This window comes from Balaenoptera physalus, assembly GCF_965194825.1.
Source record: "Balaenoptera physalus genome assembly, chromosome: 16".
Taxonomy (NCBI): domain Eukaryota; kingdom Metazoa; phylum Chordata; class Mammalia; order Artiodactyla; family Balaenopteridae; genus Balaenoptera; species Balaenoptera physalus.
This window is the reverse complement of record NC_138898.1, coordinates 653,073-680,908: the sequence shown is the minus strand read 5'-3', so window position 1 is coordinate 680,908 and position 27,836 is coordinate 653,073. Positions and strand designations below refer to the sequence as shown.

At 54.0% G+C, this 27,836-nt stretch overlaps 2 protein-coding genes across 8 annotated transcripts; both read left to right on the top strand.

Moving 5' to 3' along the window:
• The first annotated feature begins 545 nt into the window (after window positions 1-545).
• Window positions 546-16,377, top strand: LOC309645539 (uncharacterized protein). 7 transcript variants are annotated; one of them, XR_014254944.1, is made up of 3 exons: window positions 546-1,066; window positions 13,921-14,037; window positions 14,999-16,377. XR_014254944.1 is itself a non-coding variant. In XM_082430766.1 (3 exons), the coding sequence occupies exons 1-3, from the start codon at window positions 571-573 to the stop codon at window positions 15,560-15,562; spliced, it is 981 nt and encodes a 326-aa protein (XP_082286892.1). In that variant the 5' UTR covers window positions 546-570; the 3' UTR covers window positions 15,563-16,377. The 7 variants fall into 7 exon arrangements, 1 of the variants encoding a protein (XP_082286892.1); XM_082430766.1 differs by lacking the exon at window positions 13,921-14,037 and having other exon boundaries at window positions 14,980-15,064; window positions 15,163-16,377; XR_014254946.1 differs by lacking the exon at window positions 14,999-16,377 and having other exon boundaries at window positions 13,867-14,530.
• Window positions 16,378-21,055: 4,678 nt separating this feature from the next.
• Window positions 21,056-22,649, top strand: PPDPF (pancreatic progenitor cell differentiation and proliferation factor). Its single transcript, XM_082429436.1, has 5 exons — window positions 21,056-21,205; window positions 21,630-21,710; window positions 21,930-22,007; window positions 22,095-22,191; window positions 22,276-22,649. Exons 2-5 carry the CDS (start codon window positions 21,656-21,658, stop codon window positions 22,391-22,393), a joined length of 348 nt encoding a protein of 115 aa, XP_082285562.1. The 5' UTR covers window positions 21,056-21,205; window positions 21,630-21,655; the 3' UTR covers window positions 22,394-22,649.
• The last annotated feature ends 5,187 nt before the right edge of the window (window positions 22,650-27,836 follow it).

Below are 27,836 nucleotides of genomic sequence, written 5' to 3'. Positions count from 1 at the left end.
CTGAGGACCCTGGGCAGACCAGGGCAATGACCAAAATGGGTTTCGAGGAGGGGGATGGGTTAGTGAAGACCAGGGTCATGGCCTCTTCCGGGACCTCCAACCTTGTCAGCTCACCCATTACCGCATCTCCCCGTGGCCATGTCTCCATCTGCCTCAGAGCCCGAGGACACTCAGGTTAGGGTCAGGGTCTCGGAGAAGGTTAGGCAGGGTCTCAAAAAATGGGTGGGGAGAGCAGAGGCCCAGGGGTCAGCACTTCCTGATGGGGCAGTGCCCACGGGGAGCCCCCAGAGGTGGGACCCCCAGCAGGTAAGGAAGTAAAGATGGGCCGGGGCAGTGGTTGGGTGCCAAGCAGGTCTCCCTGCCCCGTGGGGAGGGTCTCTCCGGGAGGGAAGGGGCCCTCCTGCTGGGCTGTCCCTGTGTCCGCCCCACAGACCGGGCGAGAGGGGCTGGCAAGTGACCCGGCACTTCCTTGTGCAGCTGATACCATCGAACAGGAGCCAGGAATTAAAAATACACGCCTGTGCGGAAAGCACGGCCCACCCCGCCCGGCCCAGCCGGCCCCTGTGTTTAATGCGTCCCCTTCTGCCGAAGGTTAGGCAGTATCGGGGAGATGCCATGACTGACCGAGGCTGGGATGGGACGGACCAAGGGGGCAGGAGGCCCGGGTCCCTGTGGACGCCACCCCAACTTCCCCCAGGGATCTCCAGCTGCCTGAAGCCTCAGAGGGTGTTTATCAGACGCCCGCACAGGCCTGAGGCTCGCCTCTCTGCTCTGGGCTCACCCACTGCTGTCGCCTGGCAGGAACCAAAGCACAGTGGGCTGCCTGCACCAGGGGCTGGGAGGCCGCGCTCCCCAGAGCAGTGGCCGCTGCTAGTGGAAGGCAGCGTCCCCCCCAAGGACCTGCTCGCTGACCCGGGGCAGGGCTCTCCAGTGGTTCCCCCAAGAGGCCTCCGTGTTCCCAGAACATGCCCATCTGTCCTCAGCTGGACCACCTGCAGGGCCCTGGGAGCCCGGGCAACATGGCGTCTGGAGACACTGGGCTCACACAGTGGAGACACGGAGGGAGGTATGGTGCTGCATGACCTGGACCAGCAGCGCAGGGCTGCACCACCGCGTGGTCCAGCTGACTGGTGAACAGCTGCACCACCGCGTGATCCAGCTGACTGGTGAACAGCTGCTAACCACTGAATAGTGTTTAATGACTACTAACTACTGATTCGTACTTAATAACCACTGAGTAGTACTCAATAACTACTAATCACTGACTAGTACTGAATAACTATGAAATACTAAGCAATACTAAACACTATGTGATGCACTAAACAGCCACAGTCACCAAGCCTTGCGTGGTGGGGCTCCCAGGCAGCCTGAGGACCCGTGGACCAAGAGCCAACTGGGCACAGAGAAGCAAAGCACAGTGCCCAAGGTCACACACAAGGAGGGCAGAGCTTGCGGAAGGCTTGGAAGGCCTGAGCCGGGGCAGCGTTACTTCGGGACAAGCCCGCCCAGGTCCCAGCTGTGCTCCTCCCCTCTCCCAGGTCAGGCTCCGCCCCTGTAGCCCTTTTCCCACACCTGAGCCACTGGTCACAGTGGCCCCGGTAGCAGCCCAGAGTAGGGGTGGGGGGACAAGCAAAGAAGGGACTCCTGCTAAGGAGGCTGGTGCAGCCTCCCAGGGCACCTTCTGGGGAGCGGGCAGACGGAGGGGTGCGGGCCCCGCCTTCTCAGCCCCTCCAGTAGCTCCCAGGCCCAGCCACAAGCTGTTTGGGGGGGCGACACAGACAGCCCCCTCTTTGGCGGGCAGGGATTTTCACGAGCCTGGGTAAAGAAGATCCAGCTAAAATTAACCGTTATCAAGCTGTCAGCCCTGGAAATAAACCCGCCTCCCATTGGCTGCGGGTGACGTCACTGCCGGGTTAATAATAACCTGCGAATGCAGAGCTTTCCACCTGTGCGTGTGTCTTCCTGGGGGGCCGCGGCCCCAGCAGGTAGGGGCCAGCAACCCGGGTGATGGTCGCAGCGGCCCAGACAGCGGCCTGAGGGGGGGGCAGGGGGGAGGGGAGGGCTGCGGGGTGTCTCAGAATGACATCACCCCCTGGCCTTGGGCCACGGGCTGCCCTCTGTCCCTTGGGCGTCGGTGTGCATCCTTATATGTGGGGTCAGTCGCACCTGTCTCCCAGCCTACCTGGGCAGCAGGACCCTGGACGGCCTCAGGGACACATTCCCCTGCCCCCAGCTCTCCAGGCTGGGCACCCAGGGCACTGAGCTGCCCTTGAGGCCGCAAATTAAGTGGTCTCCATGGTGAAGAGGAGCTCTTGGCTACCAGCTCCCCTCAGAAGAGCAAGGTCTCGGCCCCTAATCAGAGAAGGGAGCGGGACCGGGCGGAGCCAGGCCACGTGCACACCAGCAAGATCCCAAGGCCAGCCAAGGCCCCACCAGCCTGCCAGCCCTGTGCTCGGTTTCTGAGCCGAGTGAAAGTAAGTCGGGGCGACTTACTGGACAATCCAGGCCCCCAAACACACCTCCTGCCAAACCCAGCGTGTCTGGGAGGGTTTGTGAGGCTGACCTGAGTCAGCCAGGGAAGCCTAGAGAGGGGGGCACAGCCCCTCAGAGAGGAGGAGGGCAGCTGGCCTGCCCTGCCCCCACCCGTGCTGGGGCCACCGGTACCTGCCACGCAGCAGGGAGCCGTCACCATGGTGAAGGAGCTGCGGGCTCGAAGGCGCCTCCCCACAGGCCCTCACTCCCCAGGAACCCGGGGCAGGGGGCGGGCACCCATGCTTCGAGGGCCAGCGGCAGCCCTGCCTGCGCTAGCCCAGCTCCACCCGCTTCCGGCGAGCAGAGAGGGGGTCTGGTGGGCTGGGCCCTGGCTCTGGGCCGGTGTGCAGGGTCAGGGGCTCCAGCCTGGCGCCAGGAAGAGGGAGTGGCCAAGCCCCCCATTCGGCCCATTGCAGGCTGGGAGGCCAACCAGAGACGGGGAGGGAGCAGCCTCTCGGGCCAAGAAGGGGCAGCCCTGCAATGGGGCTGGGGACACAGGGGAGAACCAGGGGAGGGCTACAGGCTCACCGACCCCCACCACGGTCAGCCTTCTCTGGGCCCAGGAGAAAGAAGGGAGCAGGTGGGCATTTGCTGCATCACCTAGCTCCTCCTGCACCCTGCTCGGTTCCCCTGGGCCCCTGCCCTGGAGCGGGGGAGGGAGAGGCCTCAGTGCTAAACCAGCCTCCCCACCCCCAGGTTCAGAAATTTCCCTGGGGAACAGGAAGAGCCTTAGCAACTCTGCAGCCTGCCTTTCCTGCTCTTTGAACAAAGCTCCCCTCAGCTGGGCAGTTGGGAATAACCTGCCTCAGGAGCTGGGGACCTCAGGGGCTCTTAGGATGAACTGATGCAGGAGGCTTTGGGCAGGGAAAGGACCGGGCACCAAGGGAGACAGGGCTCCAGCCTGTCCTTGAACAACTTAGAGAAACGTGCACAAATTACAAACGTGCTTGACCACCAGACCAAGAAATAGAACTCTGCATCATGCCCTCAAAGCCAACCACTACCTTGGCTTCTCCCGCTATACATCACTTTGCCTGCTCTTAAGCTTTGCGTGAATGGTATGTGCAGTTTGTGTTCTTTTTTCCGGCTTCTTTCACCTGCCGTCATGTTTGTGACATGCACCCTTGCTGCTGCATTTGGGAGGTGTTTGGGTTTTTTTCACTGCAGTGTAGTATTCCATTTCCAGTTTTGAGCTACTGAACGTTAAGCTGCTATGAACCTCCCTTGCGTGCCGCTTGTGTGAGCCTTTCTGTTTGCTGTACACCACAGAGGTGGAGTTTTGAGCTGTAGTGTGTGTACATTATGCCAGTCTTGCTTTTACTGCCTGTTGGCTGTAAATTCACTTGCCACCTGCTCTGTGACAGTGGACAAAATTACATTAAGCATTTCTCCTTTATAGTGAGCTGATCCACTTTTGCAGAGCAGGCAATGAAGGGTGAATTTACATCTAGGAGGAAATTAATTGACAGCTGGTGTTTCTCCTTGACAAGGAGGAAATTTTACTATTTCTTCACACGTCTAGTGATTTTGGGCTGAATACTGAACATTCTGTAAAGACTCTGGATTCTGTTATCTTCCTAGGAAGACTGTTGGTTCTCATTTTAGCAGCTATTCAATTACTGGACCTTTGTGGGCTTGTTTTCATGCTTTGTTGGTTTCGATCTGGGAACCCCAAAGTGCCTCACAAGACCCTCGACTTGGCAAGACTCAGCTTCCGGTTTCAGTCCCCCCAAAGCTCTTTATGGGGCTCAGTTTTAAATTTTCTTAGATGAGCCTAGAGTAGGCATTGCTGTAGGTTGTAGTCTGTTCTCCCAAAAAATAAGTAAGCAGGTGTCTCCATTCTGGCTGGGCCCAAGTGCCAGTTCTGCCCAGCACAGCTGGTCTTCCAGTGTTTTTGTTTCCATCTCAGCTCCTGGTGGACATGATCTAAGGGGTCCTCCAAGGGGTCATGCCCTGGAATATCTTTCCCCTTGAGTGCAGAAGGAACCTGTGGCTGGCATCTAGCCAATAGCACATGACGAAGGTGATGAGCTGTCACTCTCTTGATTGGTCTGCAGTATTTAAGACTCTGTCTTTGCAGACCAGAGTAAGAGATTCTCCTCCTGGCCTTGAAGAAGTGAGCTACCAGGTTGTGAGAGGCCTGGGAGGGGCCATGTGTCAGGAACAGTGGGCAACCTCTTAGAGGCTCCTGCTGTCCACCAACAAGAAAGCAGGAACCTCAGTCCTACAGCCACATGACCTTCGAAGAGGACCCCAAGCCTCTGAAGGAAACACTGGCACCTTGATTGTACCCTTTTGAAACCCTGAGCAGAAGACCCAGTTAAGGTTTGCCCACCCTTTCCACATGGCCTTGGGGACTTCCCTAGTGGTCCAGTGATTAAGACTTTGCGCTTCCACTGCAGGGGGCACAAGTTCGATCCCTGGTCGGGGAGCTAAGATCTCACATGCTGCATGGCACCACCAAAAAAAAAAAGGCGTGCCTGGACTCCTGACCCATGGAAGCTGGGGTATATATAGTAAATGTGTGTGTGTGGGGGGGGTGTTTGGGGGTTTTGGGGGGTTTTTAATTGAAGTATAGTTGATTTACAATGTTGTGTTAATTTCTGCTGTACAGCAAAGTGATTCAGTTATACATATATATATACATTCTTTTTTATATTCTTTTCCATTATGATTTATCACAGGATATTGAATATAGTTCTTTGTACTATACAGTAGGACCTTGCTGTTTATCCATCTTATATACAATAGTTTGCATCTGCTATCCCCAGTCTTCCAATCCATCCCTCCCCCACCCCTCCTCCCCCTTGGTAACCACCAGTCTGTTCTCTATGTCTGTTTCCATTGTGTAGATATGTTCATTTGTGTCATATTTTAGATTCCACATATAAGTGATATCATATGGTATTTATCTTTCTCTTTCTAATTTATTTCACTTAGCATGATAATCTCTAGTTGCATCCATGTTGTTGCAAATGACATTATTTCGTTCTTTTTTATGGCTGAGTAATATTCCATTGTATATACTGTATGGACCACATCTTCTTTATCCCTTCATCTGTCGATGGACATTTAGGTTGTTTCCATGTCTTGGCTACTGTGAATAGTGCTGCTATGAACATAGGGGTGCATGTATCTTTTTGAATTATGGTTTTCTCCAGATACATGCCCAGGAGTGGGATTGCAGGATCACATTGTAGCTCTATTTTTAGTTTTTTGAGGACCCTCCATACTGTTTTCCATAGTGGCTGCACCAACTTACATTCCCACCAACAGCATAAGAGGGTTCCCTTTTCTCCACATCCTCTCCAGCATTCGTTATTTCTAGACTTTTTAATGATGGCCATTCTGACTGGTGTGAGGTGGTACCTCATTGTAGTTCTGATTTGTAAAGGCGTGTTTTTTAAAGCCACTAAATTTGCTATGCAGGAATAAATAGCTAGTACATAACCCATAGTGTCTGCTCTCGGGGAAGCCTCCAGCAGCACCCCCTCCAGCCCTCAGCCACATGCTCGAAGGGACCCCACATGAGTTTCTAGGCACCGGTTGCTCTCTACCTTCGGCTGCCTTGCACCCCAGCTTCGGCCTCCGAGCTTGCGGGGACCACCGTGCTCTGCTTGGAGCCCTGCTTCAGGGCTGTGGTCAGAAGACCGCCCCCGGGGAGCCAGGAGGGTGGGCCCTTGAGAGCTCACGGCCCTGAGGGTCCAGTGTCCACTGACTGGAGCAGCTGCTGCCGGGCTCCGTCCAGTTTCACAGTCATTTCTGGAGGCGGGCTGGCCTTCCCGCCACTTCTCTGTGGTTGGAAGCAGGAGTTGAGTCCACACATGTCAACTTCTTTTCTGAAACAATTTCAAACTTACAGAAGAGTTGCAAGAAGAGGGCCAAGAACGCTGCCTTATGCCCTGCGTCCGCATCACTAGTTCTGCATACCTGCCCTGTCTGCTGTACTGTTCTCTGTCTCTCTCTGTGTCTGCTTATATGATTGTCTCTGAAACATTTGAGAAAAGGTTGCATAAATCATTGCCTCGACCCCTTAATACTTCAGTGTACGTTTCCAGTGGATACAATCCCTCAATGTGCGGTCCAGCTTCTAATTGTGTCACTTGTCCCAGTGATATTTTTCGTAACTGTACTTTTCCCAATCCAGGATCACATGTTGGTTTTGGTGGTCAAGGCTCTTAGTTTCCTTAATCTGAAACAGATTCTTGGCCATTTGCGTCTTTCATGACACAGATGTTTTTAAAGAGTGGAGACAAGCTGTTTTGCAGGATGTCCCTCTGCTGGGGGGTTTTCTCATGTTTCTGCATGAATAGATTCACATTTTATTTTTCCGGCAGGAATTCCACAGGAGCAATGCATGTCAGACAGGCAGGTGCCTGACGTCAGCTTACCCATCAGTGGTGGCGTTATCCTCAATCACCTGGTGGAGGTGGTGTCCACCAGCTTTCCCTACCGTGAAGTTACTCTTTTTCCCTTTGTAATGATTAAATACTTAATGAGGATGTACTTTGGATTCTATAAATATCCTTTTCCTCATTAAAATCCCTCTCAACTTAGCACTCATGGAGAATTCTTAACTGAATCAATTTTACTGTGATGGTTGTGCTTCTTAAGCTATTTATATATTTTTATTTTTGAGTTATACAGAAAATTGACTTTTTGAAAGATGTACAGTTCTGTGAAGGTTAGCACAGGTACAGACTCCTGTAGCCACATCAGTTGGGACACAGAATCCCCCATGACCCTCAAAACCTCCCCCGTGCTCACCCCTTATACTCACCCCTTCCTCCTACTCAGAGTCACGGATCTCCTCCCCATCACCATAGCTTTGTCTTCTTGAGAATGTCATGTAAATGGAAGCCTACAGTGTGTTATCTTTTGGGTCTAGCTTTTCTTTTTTTAAAGTGTTTTTTTTTTTCATTAATTAATTTATTTATTTATTTTTGGCTGCGTTGGGTCTTGATTGCTGCACACGGGCTTTCTCTAGTTGCAGCAAGCGGGGGCTACTCTTCGTTGTGGTGCACGGGCTTCTCATTGCAGTGGCTTCTCTTTGTTGCAGAGCACGGGCTCTAGGCACGCAGGCTTCAGTAGTTGTGGCACACGGGCTCAGTAGTTGTGGCTCACAGGCTCTAGAGCGCAGGCTCAGTAGTTGTGGTGCACGGGGCTTAGTTGCTACGTGGCATGTGGGATCTTCTCGGACCAGGGCTCGAACCCATGTCCCCTGCACTGGCAGGCAGATTCTTTTTTTTTTTTTAACATATTTATTGGAGTATAATTGCCTTACAATGATGTGTTAGTTGCTGCTGTATAACAAAGTGAATCAGCTATATACATATACATATATCCCCATATCTCCTCCCTCTTGCGGCAGGCGGATTCTTAACCACTGCGCCACCAGGGAGGTCCCAGGTCTGGCTTCTTTCATTCAGCATAATGTTTTGAGAGCCATCCAGGTGGTTACGTGTTTCAGTGGTTCGTTCCTTTTTAACAATGAATGGTATGCCATGTGTGGATGGACCGCAATTTGCTTATCCTTCACCCACTAGACGATGTTTGGGTTGTTTCCAGTCTTGGCAGTTATGAATAAAGCCACCATAGACATTTGTGTACAGGTTTTTGCGAACATAAGTTTGAATTTCTCTTGGACAAACGCCCAGAAGTGGGATCGCTTGATCATTTGTCGGGCGTGTGACTCAGTTTTTAAGAAGCTGCCACACTGATCTCCAGAGCACTAGTACCATTTTGCATGCCACAGCACTTTGTGAGAGTTCCAGTTGCTCCACGCCCTCAATAGCACTTGTTCTTGTCAGTCTCTTGTTGGAAATTTTGTTTTAGCTCTTCTAATGGGTGTGCAATGCTATCCCATCCTGGGTTTAATTGCATTTCTCTTATAACTGATGATGTTGAAGAACTTTCCCTGTGCTGAATGGTGCATTCTCTTTAGTGAAGTTCCATTCAGGTCTTTTATCCTTTTAAAAACAAACAGCTTTATTGAGATGTCATTTACATACCATAAAGTTCATCCGTGTAAAGTACATATATATAAAGCATAATGCAATGGCTTTTAGTGCATTTAGAGTTGTGCAACCATCACCATAATCTAATTTCTGAACATTTTTATCACCCCAGAAAGAAACCCCAAGCTATTAGGTAGTCACTCCCCTACCCCAAAGCAAGACCCTGGCAACCACTAATCTACTTTCTGTCTCTGTGGGCTTGCCTATTCTGGACATTTCATATAAATGGAATCATACAGGATGTGGTCATTTGTGACTGGATACTTTCACTTAGAGTGTTTTCAAGGCTCATCCACATTGTAGCATGTGTCAGCGCCTCATTCGATTTTTTTTTGCCAAATAATACTTCATTCCTTAGTTATACCACATTTGGTCATCATTCGTCAGTTGATGGACATTTGCGTTGTTCCCACTTTTTACCTAATAGGAATGATGCTGCCATGAACATTCCTGTCTAAGCTCTCTGTGTGGATATATGTTTTCACTTATCCTGAGTAGATATCTAGGAATAGAATTGTTGGGTCATATGGTGACTATATTTAACCTTTCAAGAAACTGCCAAACTGTTTTCCACAGCAGCTGCACCATTTTACATTCCCAACAGCAATGTAGGAGGGTTCCAACATCTCCACATCCTCACCAACATTTGTTATGGGTCTGTCTTTTTGATTACAGTTATTCTATGGGTCTGAAGTGGTGTCTCATTGCAGTTTTGACCTGCAGTTCCCTAAAGACTAATGATGTTGAGCATCTTTTCATGTGCTTATCAGCCATATGTATATCTTCTTTGGAAAAATGTCTATTCAGAGCCTTAGCCCAATTTTTCAGTGGGTTGTTTATTTTCTTAGTGTGGAGTTTTGAGAGCTCTTTATGTGTTCTGAATACAAGGCCTTCATCAGATATTTGACTTGCAAATATTTTCTCCCTGCCTGTGGCTTGTCTTTTTATTCACTTAACAGTCATTCGTAGCACAAAAGTTTTTCACTTTGATGAAGTCCAATGCACCCAATTTTTTCTTGTGTGGAATGACCATTGACATTGGCAAACCCCAGATCACAAAGATTTTCTCCCATATTTTCTTCTAAAAGTTTTATAGTTTTACATTTCACGTTTACATACAATATCCATCTTGAGTTAATTTTCATATAAGGTGTGAGATTTAGGTCAAGATTCATTTTTCTTGCATATGGATGTCCAGTTCTTCCAGCATCATTTGTCTAGAGATTATACTTTCTCCATTGAATTGCTTTTGCACCTTTGTCAAAGCACCATTGGACCTATGTGTGCTATTTCTGGAGCTATTTCTGAACTCTGTTCTGTTACACTGATTTTTGTGTCTATCTCTACACCAAGATCACACTGAATCGATTATTGCAGTTTTATAGCAATTGCTAAAATCAGGAAGTGTGTGAAAAGAATAATCTCTTTAACAAATGGTGCTGTGTTAATTCTACATCCACTTGCAAAAGAATGAATTTGGACCCCTACCTCACACCATATACAAAAATTAACACGAAATGGACCGAAGGCCCAATAAATCTATAAAACTGTTAGAAGAAAACATAGGTGTAAATCTTCATGACCTTGGATTTGGCAATAGATTTTTAGATATGACACCAAAAACACAAGCAAAAAAGAAGAAATAGGTAAATTGGACTTCATCAAAATTTCAAACTTTCATGTAACACAGGATACTATCAAGAAAGTGAAAACACAACCTACAGAATGGGAGAAAATATTTTCAAATCACAATGAATAAGGGTCTAGTGTTCAGAATATATAAGGAACACTTACAACTCCATAATAAAAAGACAAATAACTCAATTTTTAAATGAGCAAAGGATATGAATAAACATTTAACCAAAGAAGATACACAAATTGTCAATAGGCACATGAAAAAATGCTCAACATCATTAGTCATTACGTACCTAATAACAGACCATCAAAATATATGAAGCAAAACTGTCTGAATTGAAGGAAGAAATAGAGAGTTCTACACTAATGGAGACTTCAATATTCCCATCTCAATAATGGACAGAGCAACCAGAGAGAAGATAAGGAAACAGGGGACTGAAATAACGTGCTAAACCAACTAGATGTAACAGATACATGCAGAACACCCCACCCAACAACAGAACACACATTCTTCTCAAGTGCACATGGGACAATTTCTACAATAGACCATGTGTTAAGGCCACAAATTAAATCTCAGTAGATTTTTTAAGATAGGTATCATACAAAGTGTCTTCTTCAACCACCGTGGGATAAAGTTAGAAATCAATAACAGAAGTAAAATTCACAAATTTATAGAAATTAAACAACACACTCAAACAACCAATGGATCAAAGAAGAAATCACAAAGAAAATTAGAAAATGCTTAGAGATGACTGATAATGAAAATACAACATATCAAAACTTATGAGACATAGCAAATAATAATGCTAAGGGTTAAATTTATAGCTATACACACTTACATTAAAAAACAAGAGAGATCTCAGACTTCCCTGGTGGCGCAGTGGTTAAGAACCCGCCTGCTAATGCAGGGGACACGGGTTCGAGCCCTGGTCTGGGAAGATCCCACATGCTGTGGAGCAACTAAGCCCATGCGCCACAACTACTGAAGCCCGTGTCCCTAGAACCCGTGCTCTGCAACAAGAGAAGCCACCGCAATGAGAACCCCACGCACCACAACGAAAAGTAGCCCCCACTCGCCGCAACTAGAGAAAAGCCCACGCGCAGCAATGAAGACACAACGCAGCCAAGAATTTTAAAATATAAATAAATAAATAAATTTTTTTTTTAAGTTTAAACAAAATAAACAAGAAAGATCTCACATCGTCAACCTAACTTTACACCTTAAGGAACTAGAAGAAGGACAAACTAATCCCAAAGCTGGCAGAAGGAAGGAAATAGTAAGATTAGAGAAGAGATCAATGTAATATACAATATAAAAACAGTAGAGAAAATCAATGAAACCAAAAGTTGGTTCTTTGAAAAAATCAACAAAATTTCTTTTAGCTAGATAGGCTAAGAAAAAAAGAGAGAAGATTCAAATTACTACAATCAGAACTAAGTCCTCGTATATATGGTCAAATGATTTTTGACTAGAGTGCCAAGACTACAGGGAAAAAAGAGTCTTTTCAACCAATGGTGCTGGAAAACTGGCTACCCATCTGCGAAAGAATGAAGCTGGACCCTTACCTACACTATATACAAAAATTAACTCAAAATGGATCAAGGACCTAAAGGTAAGACCTAAAACTGTAAAACTCTTAGAAGAAAACAGGAAAAAAATCTTCATGACATTGCATTTGGCAATTATTTCTTGAATATAACACCAAGAGCACAGGTAACAAAAGAAAAAAAAATAGACAAATTGGACTTCGTGAAAAAATTTTTAAATTTGCACCTCAAAAGAAACTATAAACAGTAAAAACGCAGCCCACAGAATGGAGGAAAATAGTTGCAAAGCAGATATCTGATGAGGAATTGATATCCAGAATATATATAAAACTCCTAAAATTCAACAAGAAAACAGCCTAATTCAAAAATGAGAAAAATACTTGAACAGACATTTCTCCAAAGAAGATATACAAATGGCCAAGAAGCACATGAAATGCGGCTCAACATCACTGATCATTAGGGAAATTCAAATCAAAACTACAATGAGATACCACATTGGAGAGAATGTAGAGAAATATGAACACTTGTGCACTGTTGGTAAGAATGTAAAATGGTACAGCCACTATGCAAAACACTATGGTAGTTCCAAAAAATATTAAAAATAGAATTACCATATGATCCAGCAACTCTACTTCTGGGTATATACCCTAGAGAACTGAAAGCAGGGTCTCAAAGAGATATTTGTACACCCATGTTCACAGCAGAATTATTCAAAATAGTTAAAATGTGGAAGTGGATCCAAGTGTCCATAAGCAGATGAATGGATAAGCAAAATGTGGCCTATGCATGCAACGGAATATTATTCAACCTGGAAAGGGAAGGCAATTCTGAAACAAGCTACACCATGGGTAAACCTCGAGGACATTGTGCCAGGTAGCCAGTCACAGAAAGACAAATACTGTGTGATCCCACCTGCACGAGATACTTAGATTAGTCAAAATCATACGAAGAGAAAGTCAAATGATGTTTTTGGGAGGAGGGGAAATGGGGAATGATCGCTTAATGGGGACAGAGTTTCAATTTTACAAGATGAAAGCTTTGGAGACAGTTGGTGCTGATGGCTGCACAACATTATGAATGTATTTATTACCACTGAACTGCACCCTTCAGAATGGTTAAGATGGGAATTCCCTGGCAGTCCAGTGGTTAGGACTCTGCTTTCACAGCTGGGGCCCGGGTTCGATCCCTGGTCGGGCAACTAAGATCCTGCAAGCCGGCGGCACGGCCAAAGGAAAACAAAAATGGTTAAACTGTTATGTGTATTTTACTGCAAAAAAAAAAAATTTTTGGTAAAAAAAAGAAAGTACTGTTGCATGCTACAATATGGATGAACTTTGAAAACAGTAGGCTGAGTGAAAGAAGTCAGACACAAAAGACCAGACCACATGCTGTACGATTCCATTTATATGAAATGTCCAGAATAGGTAAAATCATAGAGACAGAAAGTAGATTAATGGGGCTGAGGGAGGGGTGTTGCTTAAGGGATACAGGGTTTCCTTTTGGGCTGGGGATGAAATGTTTTGGAACTAGATAGAGGTGGTGGTTACACAGCATTGTCAGTGTATTAAATGGTTGCCACTAAATTGCCCACTTTAAAATGGTTAGTTTTAGTTTATGGGAATTTTACCTCAATAAAAAGATTTGGGTATTGCAATTTCTCTATATTCTTATTTTTCAAAAATGTTTTAGTTATCATAGTTCATTTGTCTTTCTGTGTTAATTTTAGGATCTACATCTTTTTAAAAATTTTGCTGAGATTTTTATTGGAATTGCACTAAATCTATACGTCAGTTTGGAGGGAGCCAATGTCTTTACTGTGTTGGGTCTTCATTTACTTAGGCCTTCTTTGATTTCTTTCATTAGCTTTAATTTTTGGCCTACAAATCCTGTATGTGTTTTATTAGGTTTATAGCTAAGTGTTTCATGTCAGAGTGTCACTATTATAAATGGTATTTTTAAAAATCTCTGCTTCTAGTTGTAAATCCCTAGTATGTAGGGCTATGATTGATTTTTGCCCATTGACTTTGTATCTTGCTAATCTCAGTCACTCTATTAGGTTTTTTATAGATTCCTTGATGACAGACCACCACGTTGTCTGTGAAGAGGGACAGTTTTATTTCTCACTTGCAATCAGTATGCCTTTTGTTTCTTTTTCTTGCCTCATTGCACGGGCCATGACTTCCAGTAGACGCTGAATATTCATCGCGAAAGTGGACATCCTTGCTCCCTACCCAGTCCTGGTGGGAGGACCCTGTCTTTCTCCATCAAGCACGGTGTTGGCTATACTTGCTGGGAGTTCGCTGGTGTAAGCAATGCTCTTTACAAGATTGAAGACGTCCTTTTCTATTCCTCGTTTGCATGGTTTTGATCATGAATGTGTTTGTCAAAGCTCCTTCTCCGTCATTTGACACGAGTGCTCACACTTGTGTGTTGGTGCATTTTTACAGCAGCCTCTTTAAAGCCTTTGTCAGTCATTACAGCATCTGCCACCCCAGATTCAGTGTTTGTTGGCTGGGTGCTGTTTCTCAGGCCAGCTGAGGTTCTCCTGGTGCTTTGCTCCGGGTAATTTTATTTTACTTATTTTTAATTTTTTTGGCTGCACCGCGAGGCTTGCAGGATCTCAGTACCAGGGATCGAACCCAGGCCCTCAGCAATGAAAGCTTGGAGTCCTAACCACTGGACCACCAGGGAATTCCCTCGCCGGGTAATTTTAGATCTTATCCTGAAGTTCAGTATTCTTGATGAATAAACCCTGATTTGTTGTATGCTTTGGGTGGAATTCCAGGGCACTGAAATGCTTGCTTCTGACAGTTGTTCCCAGGTTTGTATTTGCTTTTTGGGGAGAGAGTCTTTCTGACCTCCTCACTCCTTCATGCTGAAAATCTGTAATGTCTTTTACTACACAATTCACCCTTTCATCAACTGTATTTCTTGAACACCCACAACAGGGCTGCTTCTTTCTTAGCCACTGGGGACTGAACAGGTGCAAGCTCAGCCCTCCTAGATTTTACTTAACCAGCAAAAAAACCAATTAGGTTATTTCCAGTAGTGAAAAGTGCTATAAATAGTGACTTTCACTAAGCACCTGCTATGCGCCAGGTCCTGGCACTTCCCGTTTTACCGACAAGGACACTGGGAAACGGCGGATGCTGGCCGCTGCTCCCTGAGGAATCGTCTGGCCGCACAACGTGCCCCCACGTAGTAGGCGTTCATTAAACATTAGTCAGTAGTTTGATTTCTTCTGCAGATGGTGACCTCACCTACAGAGGCCCAGCTCCTGCTAGACAGCCCGGCGGTCACTGCCACCAGGGAAGAGGTCTTCCGACCGGAAGGTAAGGGGCGGTCTGGGCCGTGGTCCTGGGGGGGAGCCCCATTCTCCAGGAGCAGGTGGAGGAGCCCCGAGGGCCCCAGCCCTGCTCGGACTTTCCAGAGCCCTCACCTCACCCCCAAACGCCTGCGGCCAGAGCAACCACACGGGCACCGTGACAGCAGCAGCCCCTGGGTTTGAGCAGCACCTGGCCCCTCCCGTCCGGTCTTCACAGAACACCTGTCAGGAAGGTGCCGTCACCACCCCAATCCTGGCGGGAGGGGATGGGGCTCGGGAACAGCAGGAGGCCCTGCTGCACAGCCGCGACCCGAACCCCAGGCCCAAGCCTTGCCCCCCCAGCCTTGGGAGCCCATGGCCATCAGCCATCCTGCCCCTTCCGCAGTGCAGACGTCCTGCGTGTGGCCATCTCCAGCCCTCCCGACGGTTTTCCTGTCACCACTTCCCCGGTGGCTGGAGGCTCACCTGCTGCGTCCTGACCCCGCGCCCAGCCTGCCCACCCTGAGCCCTGCACGAGCCTCCAAGCACACAGGCCATCACCCCCTGGGGCAAGTGGAAGGGAAGGGCTGACCTCTCCTGAGCTTGGCCCCTTTCCCAGACCCTGTCACCACCCACCCTAAAGACAGAGCAGCCCCTGCCCAGGCCTCGCGGGTCACCATTGGCTGCCGGGGTTTGGGAACCTGGGCCGGCAGGGCACGAGCCTGTGTTTCCCCAAGGCTGGAGCCACACCCGGGGGTGGCCAGCAAGACGAGGGCCCTGAGGTCGACCCAGCGCCTCCGAGGACACCAGACCGGGGTGCAGCCCCTCTGGGGGTCATCGCATGCCATCTACGCATGGGCTGGGGTGGACCAGATGGAGGCCGAGACCCCTCACCCCTTTCCCCGTTCTAACCAGGACGTGCCCCCATCTGCTCCGGGTCCCCGACGCCAGCCGTGGGGAGTGACTGGCAGAGCCCCACCTTCCTGGCTTAGTAAATGCAGCCTTTACACATTCGCTTTAAAAAAAACAAACAGGGGCTTCCCTGGTGGCGCAGTGGTTGAGAATCTGCCTGCCAATGCAGGGGACATGGGTTCGAGCCCTGGTCTGAGAAGATCCCACCTGCCGCGGAGCAACTAGGCCCGTGAGCCACAATTACTGAGCCTGAGCGTCTGGGGCCTGTGCTCCGCAACAAGAGAGGCCGCGATAGTGAGAGGCCCGCGCACCGCGATGAAGAGTGGCCCCCACTTGCCGCAACTAGAGAAAGCCCTCGCACAGAAACGAAGACCCAACACAGCCATAAATAAATAAATAAATTTTAAAAACAAACAAAACAAACCCTTTTTTTGGATTATCTGCTCTTGAAGTCATTGGCGAGGTTGAGGGTGAGGCGGACAGGGGCAGGCTGCTGGACGGTGGCCCGGGCAGGTGGGAGACGCCGCCACCAGGGCTCCTTCAGGGAAGGCCTCCCCGCCCGGCCAGGAGTGGTCAGCACACGGCCCCCACCGCCCCTCCTTCAGGGTCAGCCTGGGCCGCCACACCCCAAGGCTCACTTCCCCCGCTGGCTGCCTGGGGCCTGACGCAGGTCACCCTGACGTCTCTCCTCGCTCCGGGGCTCCCCATGGGCCCGCCGCAGCCCCGCTGGGCCAGCCGCCTGAGCTGACACCACCCCTCGCCCAGTCCTGCGTCCTCCCGGCTCCCCCCACAGGTGCAGGTCACCAACACACATCCTGCACCCCAACCTCTGCCGCAGCAGCTGCTCCCAAGACACTTCTACAGGAGGGAATCCCAGACAGGAAGTGGCCACAGCGGGTCACAGCCGCGTGCCCTGCCAGCCCAGGGTCCCAAACCCTGGCGGCCAAGGGTGACCCCAGGTCATGGCTGGCCTCGCCCTCAGCCCCGGAGGCACAGGCTTCACGGGCTCTGCCCAGCGAGGGGTGTCACGTGGCCTGATCAGGCTAAGGAGGGCCCTGCTGGCCGAAGCCAGGGAACTGGGGTGGAGAGAATGGAACGGAGTTGAAGGCCACCAAGCTCTGAATGTGGATGAGGGAGCTACAGCCCCCAGGAAGTCTCAGCTCCGAGCTGGGCAGGGGGCAGCCAGACAACTCCTCCAGGTCTCTCCCGCCAGGGTCCAAAGCTTCTAGGCCACCCGGGAGCTGAGCTCTGCCTGGGGTGGGGGGGCCCGTGGCTTCTTGACCCTACCTCCCGGTACTCCACCCTCCTCCGCAGCTGCCCAGGCCTGAGCCAGGCCCAGGGAGCCCCAGGGAGGCAGCAGCCTGGGCCCCACGGGGAACAGATGGGGGTGTGGTTGTGTCGGGGCCGTCCCAAGGGCCCGGCACTGTTTGTGAGCCGTGCGGAGGAGAGGCTGCGGAGGCCCCGGGGGCGGGATGGCCCAGGCTGTGAGGCCGGCACAGAGTGACACAGGTGCCACATGTTCTCCCCCACCCCCCACCCCCTGGGGAGCCCCTGGGACATCTCATCTTCTGCTCCCCTCCAGGAGGTAGAACCTGACTTCAACCTCCCCATACCCGCAGCCCAGTGCACCAGGGCTCCCTCTAGCCCCAGGGCCTTTGCACTTCCCTGCACTAGCGCTGAGATAGCACGTTCTCAGCCTCTGGGGACTGAGCCCGGAGAGGGCAGGGGCTCCCTGCTCACTGCCCCTGGCACACCTGGCCTTGCACTGCCTGCCTCACGGCGGGTTACCCATGGCTCTGGATGGCTGGAAGCCACAGCAGCAAGGCCAGCACCAGCCTCCCTCCCCGAGCCCCTCCCAGCAGAACCCCTGGTGGCCCTCCTGCCCCTAAGCTGACCCTGTTCTCCAGAGCAGCCCCCAAGTCTCAGCGCTCTCTGCTCAGACCCCGCCATGGGATGGCTCTACCCCAGGGGTCCCAACCCATCTGGCTCCCACTTCTCACACTGCTGCTTCCCCCTCCCCCGGGAGTACTCGGCAAGCTTCCTGGGCCCCCGGAATGGCACCAACCCTCATTCCCCCAGCTGTGTCCCCTCCTGAGTGACCACCAGGCCCAGAATTTGGACAGGGCACCTCGCCAAACCCTACCCCACTCCTGACCATATGAGCAGTCCATGGCCCTGGGCAGGCCCCTCATGCTGGTCTCCCCAGCTTCGGGCCCTGGCACCCCAGTCCTGTTGGAGGCATGCATGAGGGGCACCCCACAAGATGCCCACACACTCAGCCACCGACCACAGGGACACGGGAGTTCACGGAAGGGGCAGAGAGCCCTGTGGCTGAGGGTCCCTCAGAGTAAGACAAGCCTGGGTCTTGCTGGAACGTTCCATCCTCCTGGTGTCAACCGCACTGACCAATCTGCCCTGTCAGTGACCCCTCAGGCCTGGCTGCCTCTCCCATCGCAGGTCCTGCCACTGGCCGCCCACCCCGTCCAAGGCCAGCAGCCCGCCTGCTCTTGCCCGGCAGCTCCGAGCGCTGGGCCCCTCCCCAGCTCCTTCTCAGCTGAAGCCTTACAACTCCTCTCCTGTCCTGCCTCACTGAGAGGGGACCCTCCTTCTGGGCTGGCCCCTCTGCTGGAAGGGGCACCTATCTGACTCACCACCACTCCCCGTGCCCGGCCAAGCCGTTTGCACACAGTAGGTGCTCAGCCAGCCCGAGCACTGGGTGAACAGAACAGCGCACGGTCCAGTCAGGGCCCCCGTCTCACTCAGAGACCCCTTTCAGCGCCTCTGCCTGGCTCCTGTGTCCCTACCACAAACCCACGAAGGCGGTGCCCTTGTCCTCAGTTTCCCCAGCACGCGGCCAGAGCTGGCAACCCACCACCTTCTCAAGCCACACAACACCCACCCCAATCATGCTTCGAGCTCACCGGGGGCTGCCCCCCACTTGGGGACGACCCCGATGCTGCCAGCTTCCAACTGGTGGTGTGTCTCAGGGGAGGGCAGGAAGTGTAGACACGTGCAAGCGGGCAAGTCGGTGGGCTGGGGTGAGGGCGCTTTGTTGCCCATCCCAGGCGAGCATGTGGTCAGGGGCTGGCAGCAGAGCTGAGACCAGAGGGGAGAGGCTGCCCCGCACCGTGGGCGGCCCCTGAGGCCCTGAGCAGAGCTGATGGCCAGAGCCCACATGGACCCAAATGGCCAATAACCCAGCAACAGGGCCCTGGTACATTTGATCCACGCCCAGGTTCAGGGTTTGGTGAGCATGAGAAGAGTGGGGGATGGCAAATGGCCCTTAAGAATTAAATTTGATTTGCAGTAAAGTCACCATCCAGAATTAACGCCCTGGAGGAGGGCAGGAAGACGGCCAGGCCGTGCCTGTGGTGACCCTGGGAAGCAAAGGTCTCTGGCTGTGAAGGGAGCTTGGGGTGAGGGCTTGGGGGGCCACGCGCCTCTCCTTCAGGGTCTTGTCTCACAGGTATGAGCAATCCAGCTGACCCTCGCTGTGAACCACGGTTATCTTGGAAGCCCATGAAAGATGCGGCTGGATGGGTGGCAGGGAGAGACGCTGGAACTGTCCTTTTCCCAGTGACCGGCAGGGGCCCAGTCCATGGGGACCCCAGGAAGAGACAGAGGAGGTCGAGAAGGAATGAGAGTCACCTGGGCCAGGTAGCTGCACCTCCTCCAGAGTCCCCTGGCCACACTGCGACCCAAGCCAGGTCGCAGTTAGGAGGTCAGCAGCCTTGACCCCCACCCAGCCCAATAAAGGGTCACATCCAGGGGCAGCAAGGCCGCTCCCCTCCTGGGGCCTCGGTTTCTCCGTCTCCTGAATGAGAAGTTGGACTGAGGTTCAGCAATAACGGAGGGGTCCTTGAGGGGGTGTGAGGACATGGAGGGCCCAGCCCAGGGGGTTAGGGGATCTTCCTGATGGCCCCCCACCGAAGCCGCCACAGATCTCCTGAGACCCTCCCAGCCACCAGGGGCGAGACTGCCAGCCAGGGCCTAGTGCCAAAGGGCCAGGGAGAGGACAGGGGGACTTCCCCTCCCTACAGAGGGAGGCTGGGGGTTGGGGGGGAAGGCTGATTTCCACATTGGAAAGGAAGTCCTCCTCCTGGTTGAAGAGCCAGGGTGTGGCAGGGCCCAGGCACTGCAGGGAACATTCTGGGGCTGCCCAAAACTGGGGGCCTCGCCTCCAGCTGCTGGAGACATCCCCAAACAGAGGTCTTTACCCCACCCACCGACATAAGCTTCCCCCTCTGCCTGCCCTCCTTTCCTCTCTCCCTCCTCCCCCACCCACGCCTTGCAAGCAGCTGGATGCAAGCTGTAGCTGAGAACGGGGAGGGGGTTCCAGAACCCCCAGAGCTGTGAGGGAGACATGGGTGGGCTCCCCAGCTTCCCGCCTGCAATGAAGTCCCTGAACGGCTGGAAAGCTAGAGGCACACAGCTCGTTCTGGGTACCACCCAGGTCGACAGCTGGGGGAGGGCACCCGCTGGCGGGGGCCCACGTCTGGTTGAGGGCTGGGCACACGCAAGCAGATGCCCCCCCACTATGGGTGAGAGTGGGCAGTGCCCCATCCTGGGCAGAGAAGGCCTGAGCAGAAGGGCACTGCAGGCGCTGGGCCTGCGGGGCTCAGCCCAGGACTGTGGGCAGCGGCAGAAACAGACCGGAAGTGCAGGGGCCACCGTCCGGCACCCCCGCCGCCTCCACGGAGCTGGAAAGGTGGAGACAGGCTGGACCAGCAGCGGGCCTGGGTCCAAAACGATGGCCAGGACCCGGGAAGGTGGGACGAGAGGTGGGAGGGAGACAGGCCCTGCTGTAGGACTGGGGCAGCGATTATTTAACCACCCCAAGCCCAGGCCAGGCTGGGATGCGCTGCCCGGGCAGCCCAAGTCAGACGTACGCTGCAGGGCTGGACTTCCTCCAGGGCGGCCACCTAGTGCCAGGCCACGGGGGCGGGGCAGGGCGGGGCGGGGCCAGGCTGAGCTTGGGGCGGGGCCTAATAGGCCTCGCAGGGGTCCTGGGCGGGACTGGAGCCTAGCAGGGGCGGGGCCTCTCTGGGGCTGGGGCGGGGCCGGGATCGGGGCGGGGCTCGCAGGGCGCGGGGCGGTGCCGCTATATAAGGGGGCGCGTCCGCGCGTGCGCGCCCCGCGCGTCTGGGTCGTGGAGCCGTCGGCCGTGGTGTCCTTTGTAGATGGGCTCAGTGGCCTAGCGTCCCGGTCCCCGCCGTCCGTGATCGAGCGCCGAGGCCCGCGAGGGGTCGCCGCCGAGGTGAGGGCCCGGGCGGCGCGTGGGTGGGGTCTAGCGGCCCGAATGGGAGCGACGACTGGCGGGGCGGAGCGCCCGGCGTCCGGGAGGACCGAAGGGCGAGGGTGGGGAGGGGGCGGCGGGCAGGGCCCGGGGCGCGGAGCTGGGAGCGCGCCTGCTGCAGGCAGGGCTGCTTCCCGGAGCCCCAGGCCGCCGGCACCGCGCACAAAGCGCCTTTGTTGTCCCGCGCGGCCTGTTCGGGCTGGTTAGAGCCGCCCGCGCGGAGAGGGCGGTCCCGGAGTTCCGGAGCCCCGCCTCGGCTCGGTAAACAAACCCGGCCTCCGCCCCTCCCGAGAGCCCACGCGGCTGACCCTGGGGTCCAGGTGGGGAGTGCCCTTCTCGAGAGGCAGCGGTGACCGAAGGGGCTCCCCGACCCCCGCGTGCGCAGGTTTCCACCAGCCCACAAGCAAGAGCATGGCAGCCATCCCCTCCAGCGGCTCGCTCGTGGCCACCCACGACTACTACCGGCGTAAGTAAGCCTCTTGCCCGCCCCACCCCCCAAGTCTGACCCGGGCTCCCCCACCCAGCTTGTGGTGTCAGCTCCAGTTCCTTGAGAATCCGTATCCGAGTGGGGAGTGAGCGGCTAAGGACCCCTGGCACCGGCCCTGTGCTGCAGGCAAAGCCAGCTCTTGGTCCGGTGGGTGGGGGCTCAGTGCCCTGTGGAGCTGACCTGGCCTCTTCTCTCCAGGCCGCCTGGGCTCCACTTCCAGTAACAGCTCCTGCGGAAGTGCCGAGTACCCTGGGGAAGGCATCCCCCGCCACCCCGGTGAGCGCAGATCCACCCCTGGCTGTCCCCAGGGACTGACTGGAGGGGGCGGGCAGCAGCACCCTGGCCTCACTTTGCTTCTCTCAGGTCTCCCCAGAGTCGACCTGGGACACTGGTGGGCTAGCTTCTTTTTTGGGAAGTCCACGCTCCCATTCATGACCACAGTGTTGGAGTCCCCAGAGCAGTGAGTCCGCCTTCCTGGGGGCCAGTGGGGGGGGGTGGGGAAGGGGCAGGTGGTAGCAGCCTCTGACCACGTGCTCTCCCCCAGCTCAGAGCCAGCCCAGGCCTCCACCGGCACGATCACCTGTGACCTGGCTCGGGAAGCCGTGGGGAAGCAGCAGCCTGGTGGCCAGCCTGGCCAAACCAACTCCAGGCCCCCGTCCTGAGTGGCCACCACCAGCTGCCGGGCTTCCTCCCGGGGCGCTAGGCTCGTCAGAGTCCCCCCTCCTTCCCCTCCCTGAGAGTGAGCAGGCTGCAGCCAACAGAAGCAGTTGGGTTTTTAATATCAAAACAGCAAAACACCAAAAAGGAAGTTGAGAGAACTCCACTCTTTACTATCCAAGCCACATGAGAGCCTTCCCGGCACCCCCTAACCTGTGCCTCGCGCCAAGTAGAAAATAAACTCCAAGCAGCCAGCAGCCACATGATGTGTGTGTGTGAGCTCCATGCCACCCCCACCCCCGTGGGAGAAGTCACCAGCCCCTCAACCTTCTCACTTCCTGGGCGATGAGGAGCTGGCCCTGCTCCCTGGGCCTTCCTGGGGTCCCTCCCTAGGGGGTGGCATGGAGCTCATGGCATGAACCTCTGAGGTCTGGCTCAGGTTCACGTGGGCAGACGGCTCCGGTGAGTGTGGAGCCTTGTATCTGAGAAGGGGTGGCGCCTTGCTATTCTGGGGAGCCGGGGAGAGCTGGCAGTCCAGGAGCGGGCCCAGAAGCTCCCGGGGCAGCCACTGAGGTCAGGGTCCTCTGAGGGAGCCCGCCTGGCCCCTGCTGCCACGGCAGGAGACAGGGTCTCTGGCGTGGGTCTGGAGCCCTCAGACGCAGGGCCCGGCACCCTCGAAAGACCTCGAGAAGGCCGTCCTCAACCTGGTGTGGAGCAGCTCACACGCCCTGCTCTCTCCCACGTGCCTTCCAGTAAGGGCGTCGTCTTCTGTAGCCTCTTGTAAGGCACACTCTGGGCAGGGCCCCCCAACCCCGGGGGTCCGTGGCCCCAGGCAGCCAAATCTTTAAGGGTGAAGGGAATGGGGTGTGGGAGGCCCTAGCGGGCCCCCCGCCCCAGGGCAGCCCAGCTTGGGGCAGAGTCCTACTCGGGAGCTCTGTGTATGGCTGGGGAGTGGTCTCATCCTCTGCTGGCCTCCTGGGGGCAGGCGTGGAGGGTAGGCTGGTGGCGTCCACATGCCTCAGTGGCTGGCAGAGACTGACCGGGGCCTGGGGGTCAGGAGAGGGCAGTTCAGTGAGGGAGTGGACAGAGGCTCGGTGTGAGGGCGGGGGCCTAGAGGGGTGGTCTCCACTGGTTAGCGGGCTGGGCTCAGCTGGCCACCCCACCCCAGCTCCGCTCTAAGTCACAGGAGTCCATCGCAAGGCATTTGGGTGGCTAGCGGCCCCCAAAGGCTGCACCTTCTGTCCTGCCTGCCCTCAGTGTGTCCAGGCACGGTTAGCCTGACCCCCACCCAGTCTTTTGGGTCACAGTGTCCAGACGTGGCCCCCAGACCCCCCGGTGGCAGCTGCTGTTTGCCGAGGCAGCTGGATAGGAACAGCGGCTGGCCCCAGGGAGTAGGCGTCAGTGCCCCTGTCTCCACAGAGGACTGGGGGGTCCACGCCCCCTTATATCCAGGTCTCAGGCAAGGCCAGAGGGCAAAGGGAGTGCAGCCAAAGCCTAGGTCCCCACCACGCACGGCCAGGGAGGCTCAGCCCTGGTCCTGACAGCTGGTGGGCTTTGGGTCAGGACCAGGGACAGGTCCACTCCCTTAGGAAAGAGGGGTGACCTGGCTCCTGGAGCCCTAGGGCAGGTGTTGGCTGCGGAGGTCCCAGCACTTTCCAGGAGCTGGTGTCAGGTGAAGGGGCAGTCCCAGCTCCTGGCTGCACTGGGCAACAGGCGAGCCCAGGGCTGCCAGAGCCCCTTCTCGGGAGTGTCCGGCTGGTTCTGGGAGCTGTCGGTACCTTCAGCAAATCCTCAGTAAATCTGGGTCAGCCCACTCCCATGATCCGAGGTCGCTCAGGCCCCTCACGAGAGCTGGCCTGGCCTTCAGGCAGTGGCAAGAAGGCGGCCAACTCAGAGCAGCTTCTGAGGCTGGAGAGCTTTTCCCGCAGCCCTTTGAAGCAGGGCCTCTGCTCGGGGTCCCTGGGCCAGCACAAGAGCATCAGCTTGTGTGTGGTGGGCGGGCACTCCAGGGGGCAGGGCATGCGGTAGCCCGCCTCTACCCTCGGGAAGGTTGGGACATGCCTGTGGCAGGCAGGACAAGAGGGGCTGTGGAGGCAGGGAGGCCAGTGCCGTCCCCCCCCCACCCGCCCAGGAAGCCTTGGGCTGTGCCCTCGCCCTCTGCATCCCTGGCACTCACTTCTAACGCCCTCCCTCTGGACGGTGACGCCTGGAAGGCATTAGGCACCCAGTGAGTGGTGCAGGGGCCGTGTCCAGGTGACGGCCCCCTCCCGCCCTGCCCGCAGTCGGCAACATTGGGCGCCCAGTACCTGGATAGGGCGTGTGACCCCTGCTGAAAATCTCATGGAGGAGAACCCCGAAGGACCGATGTCAGATTTGATGGAGTAATGCCCTCGGGAGGGTGCCTCGGGGGCGGTCCACTTGTAAGGGATGCTGTGGTCGTGGGAGAGGTAGACGCTCTTCTGCGATCAGACACGCTGGGGGCGGGCCTGGGGGCCGCCTGCACCCTCCCTCCCCGCGGCGTGGACAGGCTCGGGGAGCCCGGGGCTTGGTGGGCAAGTGTGCAGTCGGGAGCCACACTGCGTCAGGGCTTCCTGGGACCTGTGCTGCCTTAGCTGAGCAGGCAGAACCCGCCCCCGATGCCAACAGGCCCCGCCCCAGAGGACCATAGTCGCAAAACCCAGCAGAGAGCTTCCCAGGACAAGGGGCAGAGTTTCTCCAGAAGTGAGCTGCGAGGAGACACCGGGAGGGGCGGTGGGCTAGCAGCTAAGCTGGCGTGACGCTGGGCACACTGGAATGGCTGACACTTTGCTCTGGGGCATCACGATTAAAGGAAACCCTCAATTTCTCAGTGTGTGAGTGGGAGTCCCAGAGGTGCTGGTATCACCTGCCTGCTGGGCCAGGCTGAGCACGGAAGCAGGACACTGGCCAAGGGCGAGTGAGGGTTGGGCCCGCTCCCACCCAGGCACTGCCGCCTGTGCGCCCTGCCCTGCTGTGCTGCCCACCCACTCAGCAGGGATTTCCCTGTCCCCAGCCTCTGGGCACCTGAGCTGGCCCCAGAGCTGTCCTCCTGGACTCGTCCAGGTGCCTGCGCTGCCCTCCAGGGAGCCTCCTGATCCCATTAAGACCCAGCTCCGGGGGCTTCCCTGGTGGTGCAGTGGTTGGGAATCCACCTGCCAATGCAGGGGACACAGGTTCATGCCCTGGTCTGGGAAGATCCCACATGCCACGGAGCAACTAGGCCCGTGAGCCACAATTACTGAGCCTGCGCGTCTGGAGCCTGTGCTCCACAACAAGAGAGGCCGCGATAGTGAGAGGCCTGCGCACCGCGATGAAGAGTGGCCCCCGCTTGCCACAACTAGAGAGAAAGCCCTCGCACAGAAACAAAGACCCAACACAGCCAAAAATAATTAATTAATTATTTAATTATTTAAAAAAAGTTATCTCTAAAAAAAAAAACATTAAAAAAAAAAAAAAAGAATCCATCTGTCAATGCAGGGGACACGGGTTCGATCCCTGGTCCGGGAAGATCCCACATGCCGTGGAACAACTAAGCCTGTGTGCCACAACTACTGAGCCTGTGCTCTAGAGCCCACAAGCCACAACTGCTGAGCCCACGTGCCACAACTACTGAAGCCTGCGTGCCTAGAGCCTGTGCTCTGCAACGAGAAGCCACCACAATGAGAAGCCCACGCACCGCAACGACGAGTAGCCCCCACTCGTCCCAACTAGGGGAAGCTCGCGTGCAGCAACGAAGACCCAATGCAGCCAAAGATGAAATAAATTATTAAAAAAAAAAAAAAAGACCCAGCTCGGGCTCCACAGCCCACATGTCACCTGAGGGTGGGAGGCCCACGGGAACCTCCAGCTCCCTGCACCCTCTGCTCTCCGCCCTCCCCTGGCCCTACCTTGATGAGCCTGGCCAGCCCGAAGTCCCCGATTTTGCAGATGTTGTTTTCCCCCACGAGGGTGTTCCTGGCGGCCAGGTTCCCGTGGATGTAATTCTGCTATTCCAGGTAGCACATGCCCTCGGCCACCTGTGCTGCAATGCCCACCAGCTCCGAGATGGGCAGGGTTTTCTCATCGGAGTCTGCAGAGGCCAGGGGAGGCCAGGGTGAGTGGGGCCAGCCAGGGCCAAGTCCTCTCTGCAGACTCCTGCGCTCAGGGGTGGGGCTGGGACAAAGGGCAGATGGCCTGATTTAAAATTGGAACTGTGGACCCACTGCAGCCCTTGTGGAGGGCTGTTAGGTATCAGAGCTACCACAGTCCATACATACCCTTTGGAATTTCCTTCTGGGAATCCACACTGAAGCAATAGGAACTTAAAGACATATGTACAAAGATGTTCATCACAGCACTATTTACATGGTTAAAAACCTCAAAAGGTTTCAACAACAACAGGCGCCTGAGTGGACGTGGCACACCCACGTGGTGGTGCACAGACCGTCAGGATTTCATTTCTGATGAACAATTAGTGATACAGGAAACTGCTTGCAGTGATCAAGTGAAAAGCACTGCAAATGTTGCCGTATTAAAACACACCCCCCGGGGTGGGATAGGGAGGGTGGGCGGGAGATGCAAGAGGGAGGAGATATGGGGACATGTGTATGCATATGGCTGCTTCACTTTGTTATACAGCAGAAACTAACAGCACTGTGAAGCAATTATACTCCAATAAAGATGTTAAAAATAAAACATACCCCCAGATAGACACATATGCATACTGGATGTCATTTATCCTACGGTGCACGTTTCTTCCCATTTCAGCGTCTCTGAAATTGGGCTGCATCTACATACAATGGCGCCTCCACGAATTGGCTGCGATTGTCCAGTTTGGGTGTTAAATGAAATAACGGCACTTGTCATAGATGATGAGGTCTGTGCATCAACGAGATACGTGGTGTGCGAGCGTGTGTGTGCGAGTGTAGGTGCGTAAGCAGACAAACACCAGAAGGAGGAACAGCGCCTTCTAGGAAGAGAGAACAGCAGTGAGAACCAGGCCTGTGTGTTCCAGAAGTGGGAGGGGTGGGCAGGCCACGCCAAGCATTTGATTAAAATGGCCTCAGTTCACCGTAGGTGTAGGAATGATGAGTGGCTCTTCTTGTCTTTGTTCTTATCTGTATTTTGTCAAATTCCTGCAATGAACGGATGGTACATTTATCACAAGATATTTTAAATCCTTTCTGTCTTTTTTTTTTTTAAACATCTTTATTGAAGTATAATTGCCTTACAATGGTGTGTTAGCTTCTGCTTTATAACAAAGTGAATCAGTTATACATATACAATATGTTCCCATATCTCTTCCCTCTTGCATCTCCCTCCCTCCCACCCTCCCCATCCCACCCCTCTAGGTGGTCACAAAGCACTGAGCTGATCTCCCTGTGCTATGCGGCTGCTTCCCACTAGCTATTTTACATTTGGTAGTGTATATATGTCCATGACACTCTCTCA